This window comes from Morone saxatilis, unplaced genomic scaffold (assembly GCF_004916995.1).
Source record: "Morone saxatilis isolate NCDOM2014 unplaced genomic scaffold, NCSU_SB_2.0 Contig24, whole genome shotgun sequence".
Classification (NCBI taxonomy): Eukaryota; Metazoa; Chordata; class Actinopteri; family Moronidae; genus Morone; species Morone saxatilis.
Window position 1 is genome coordinate 4505100 of NW_023339807.1, and position 4464 is coordinate 4509563.

Below are 4464 nucleotides of genomic sequence, written 5' to 3' on the forward strand. Positions count from 1 at the left end.
CGACAGACAGGAAAGGGGGGCAGAGAGAGGGGATGACACGCAGCAAAGGGCCGCAGGTCGGATTCAAACCCTGGGCCGCTGCAGCAAGGACTCAGCCTCGGTACATGGGTCCCCAGCTCGATCAACTGAGCTAACCGGGCGCCCTAATTATTCTCTTTCACTAACCTATTGGTGCTTAAGATAAGGTGTTGATGTATACAGATGACTCGACAGATTATGTCACTTCCGGGGCTCCACTGTCTAAGACAAGTGCAAAGAATAGTAACAAATGTGTAGACACTGGAAAACCTATTTGTTGAATGAAATATCAACTATACAGAAGCTGTAGCTTATGCGCATTTGCTTGCATGTTTACTACATGCTTTTAATGTGCTTGCATGCTAAATGTTGATGTTATCAGGTTAGCATGGAATATTTACCTATTAACATGTTGCCATACAAGCACATTAACACACCATAAAATGTTAGCAAAATTAGTTAACGATCCAGCAACAGAATTATTTGGGTTAAATCTTTATTAACCAGTTAAATTAAAGAGTTGATTCATCCAAATCACCAAAAAATAAAAACATGTTTTCTCAACCCCAGTGGTATCAAACTATACAGATAGTTAGATAGGCTTTTTGGATACTTGCACAGCTTTTGAGTTATCCGTCTCTGAAACTGATACCTCCATCTCTCTCCAGAATCAGTGTCCTTATTACTCTTACTCAAACCTAACCTTCCTGTCAACAATCAAATAGAATAGAAGGTAAATCAAACTCAAAACATAAAAACCCATTACCAGATAAAATTATTTAAATTAATTACAACAAATACCAGTTAAGAAGTTAAAAAAAAGCCTTATTGAGGTGACCACATATCAACACCTGGATAAATAGGTGATAAAATATAATAAATAATTCACATGAGTAGATACGACTACAGGTTAGTGAGAAAAAATGTTTTTTGTAATTACCATTCACAGCATTTATTTTACCACCACCACCCACAGACTGGGTTGCCCATGACCACATACCCTGGTGTATGTAGTTTTCTGATCCTATTGATGCCAAGCTGTCCTCTTCTTCTGTCCCATGTAGGCTTTCTAAGCACGGCTCCTTAAAGTCCCATGAAGAACTGGAGCTTCCCCCAGAGCTGACAGAGGACTGGGCCACCATGGAGGTGTGTGTGGATTGCAAGAAGTTCATCACTGACATTATCGCCTCCAGCAAGCACAGCCTGTCCCTGGCCACTAAGAGAGCTCGCCTAAAACGCAAGACCCAGTCCTTCTACTTGTCCTCCCCTAAAGGAAGGGAGGAGTACCGGCCCTCTGAACGAACAATCAAGGAGATCTAAAACACTTTATCTCTCTCTCTGGCTGCTTCCAGCTCCAATGGCACAATTACAAAGACTCAACACTGGATATGATCTTACAGTAAGTGTATACATCAGTCAGATTAAGCTGTCAGAAGGCTGATGTGAACCTCAGCGGTGGACAATGTTGTTTTTGTTTCTGTGTCCTGATCACCATGTACAGCTTCTTCAGACATATACTGTAGATCTGCCAATCTTTTTTTTTTTTACCATATCATAGATGATCCTTTGATCTCTGGCCACAGTGTTTGAGTAAAGAGACAAGAACTATTGTGATGGCAATGCCTCAAAGTGGAATGACGTCCCTCTCCTCTGATGGCTCAACTCACACTCAAATCAATAAGCACAAGAAGGACTGATGTGTGTTTGACTTCTTCAGGCGCTGGCACTGCAGAAGACACAAGGCCTGCAGAGAGATCGCGTTGTAAGCTGAGAGTGACTGTACATTTTGTATGGGTTTTAATTTAGTTTTTTAAGTGTGTGTACAGTAAATGATTGTTCGATGAAAAGTCACCCTTTGTTTTATTTTGCTGATGACGCTCAATGAGACTTTCCTCCACTTTCATCTTCACGAAGCATGCTTGAGAGCATGTTTTGGATTTTCTTGAGAAAGCAGAGGAAAAGTCTTTGTGTCTGTTTTTTTCATTGTGTCAGAAAACATAATCTGTTTTTATGCAGATTTAGTGCCAAATAATAACTTCTTCCTAACCTGTATGTCACCCAAGGAAAAGTCATTCCCCATTGATGTATGTTTACAGCCCTCTTGCAGCAAAATGACGTTTAAAAAAAGTGGCCCGATAAAAAAATAAAATAAACCGTGGTTCCAACACGAAATATTCAAGACTAAATAAGCATTAAGAGTTTAACACTCTGCTGCTTAGCTTCATAAGGACTGTGTGGTTAGGATTCCATTAGATTGATTGACTGCGGTTGATTTTAGCATTGCTCTCACATGAATTCATGGGACTTGAAGCTGCAGAGGCTGAGATATTTGGTGTCCAAGCTAAAAAAAATACTATAGCCTACATCTCCCATGATGCCCACTGTAAAAAACATTTGACCAAAAATGTTGTGTTCATGTTGGACCCTATTCCTTAGAGAAGCAGTGCAAAAAAAAATGTTTTGAGGCCCTTTAAGCGCATTTCCTAACCATACATTTACACTGTATGTTCGTAATAAAGAACTTTTTTACTTAAATCACTCAGATGTGCACACAAGCAGGTATAGAAACAACAATCAAGATTTTTCAGACTTGCCTTTTAATCATTTACAGGAAATATCGGCATATTTTTGCATTTTTAAATACCTATGAATGAATGCGTTGGTAAATATATAGTATGTATTAACTCCTTCACTTTTCTTTACATTAAGTTCCTGACTCGTATTTGTATTATGTAAAGATTAGTCATAATAAAACGCCTCATGTTGATGTTTTTGTACAGCTGTACACTTTATGAAACCCAGTTCACTGCAAATAATAACAACATACTGTCTTTCCGTTCAACACACACTGTAAGTCTTAATATAACACCTTTATGATTTCCCTCCATCGTTCAGAGTCTCATTGGCAGGAAGAAGTACCTGACTTGTGGCCTGGATGTCTATTTGATTCTTCATCACATTCCTCATCTCCCTCCTTAAGATGTTTCTGCCTTAAGAATTGCCTTTTATGATCGCACTCATATGTTGAACAGTCATCTACTGTAACTGTACATACTTTGTTTCTAATGGTTTATTTGTAGATCAGCTCTGTGTTGCCTCAGTGGTATCTTGACAGTGAGACTGCTGTAGATCTGTGTCTCTGAGAGGGAAACTATCCCAGTACTGTGTGTTCAGGGGAGGAGTGGGAAGTCCACACAAGAAACCTCACAGTATGACAGCATCATGCATGTACTATGGTGTAGCTTGTACCTTCAGTCTGTATTACCTTCAAGCTGTAACTCCCTGCAGAGAGTGCAACAAATGATGACTACAACAATAAACTGTAATGCAATACCTGATCAGAGTATCCATATCTTCTTTATCTTGTATTTTCTTTAGAATCTATTGGCAGAAATGGAATATAATATTCATATAATCACCTGAATATAGGAATCGTGTTTTTGTTACCTTAGAATGAGATGTTTTAATCTACAGAGGGTTGCCTTCCTTGGAGTCCACCATGTCGAACCAGCATGTTTCTACAGTAGCACAGAACACTGGCTGTACATATGTATTTTTCTCCTACACAGTTTACAGCCCGTTCTCATTCCCAGATCTTCAAATACAGATGTGTTCAGTTAGCTGCAATATGTAACTTTGCTGCTAGATGCCAAGTTCATTCTTCCAAGCAGAGTCAAGAAAGATAATGTAGAGGCCAACTGATTGAGAGTGTAAGTGATACCTGGTTAATGCATCTACTCAGTACTCTACTTTTTTACATTTTGCAATATTGCATATTGTACATACAAGAGTATAATAATAATAATAATATATAAACATGGAAATAAAGTTTTGTCAGAGGTCTCTTAAATGAGTGTTGTTTAATAGTTTTATTAAACCCACAATATGTTGAAAATTATTTCCCATGGGCAACTTCATTTGTTGAACGGTTTGTTTGTAACTTTGTATACGGAAATATATACAGGCACCACTGACAGCATATATACCACTTACCCACATGCAGCCTGGCTTTTAACTAAGGAATTAATGTTTTTTTTTTAAACTCATTTATGTATCTTTTAGTAAATATAAAAAAAAAAATAGTAAATTTTAGTAAAAAAAATAGATTTTTATGGTTAGTGTTTATGTGCTACAGTGCACTCAATTTGTAGTAAGTAGTTATACGTAGTAGTAGTATTGGGTCAGCCCCCCCCCCCCCCCCCCCCCGCGGAGTTCCCACTGTACGAAGTAGACTGTAACTTGAAACGTTAGCAGCGCTGTTCAGAAAATAATGTTACGGCCTTGAAGATGTAGGATATTTCACCGGGAGAAGTGATAAGGATAAAGGACTGTTGACTTTTACATTGCTTGTGTTCTCCCTCTGAAACGGCACTAGCAGCAACCATGCATGCCACCATGAGGGAGCACAAACTGACAAGCTAACTTTTTAAGTTACTATACAACACC

The 4464-nt window shown here is 38.6% G+C and overlaps 1 protein-coding gene across 2 annotated transcripts in view; it reads left to right on the plus strand.

The window, feature by feature from the left end:
- Window positions 1–3356, plus strand: part of spire1b (spire-type actin nucleation factor 1b) — a 41723-nt gene extending 38367 nt beyond the window's left edge. For both annotated transcript variants that reach the window (XM_035672318.1, XM_035672319.1), the window contains one exon: window positions 1083–3356. In XM_035672318.1, coding sequence (XP_035528211.1) covers window positions 1083–1338 — 256 coding nt within the window. In that variant the 3' untranslated portion in view covers window positions 1339–3356. The remainder of the gene's footprint in view (window positions 1–1082) is intronic.
- Window positions 3357–4464: the final 1108 nt, after the last annotated feature.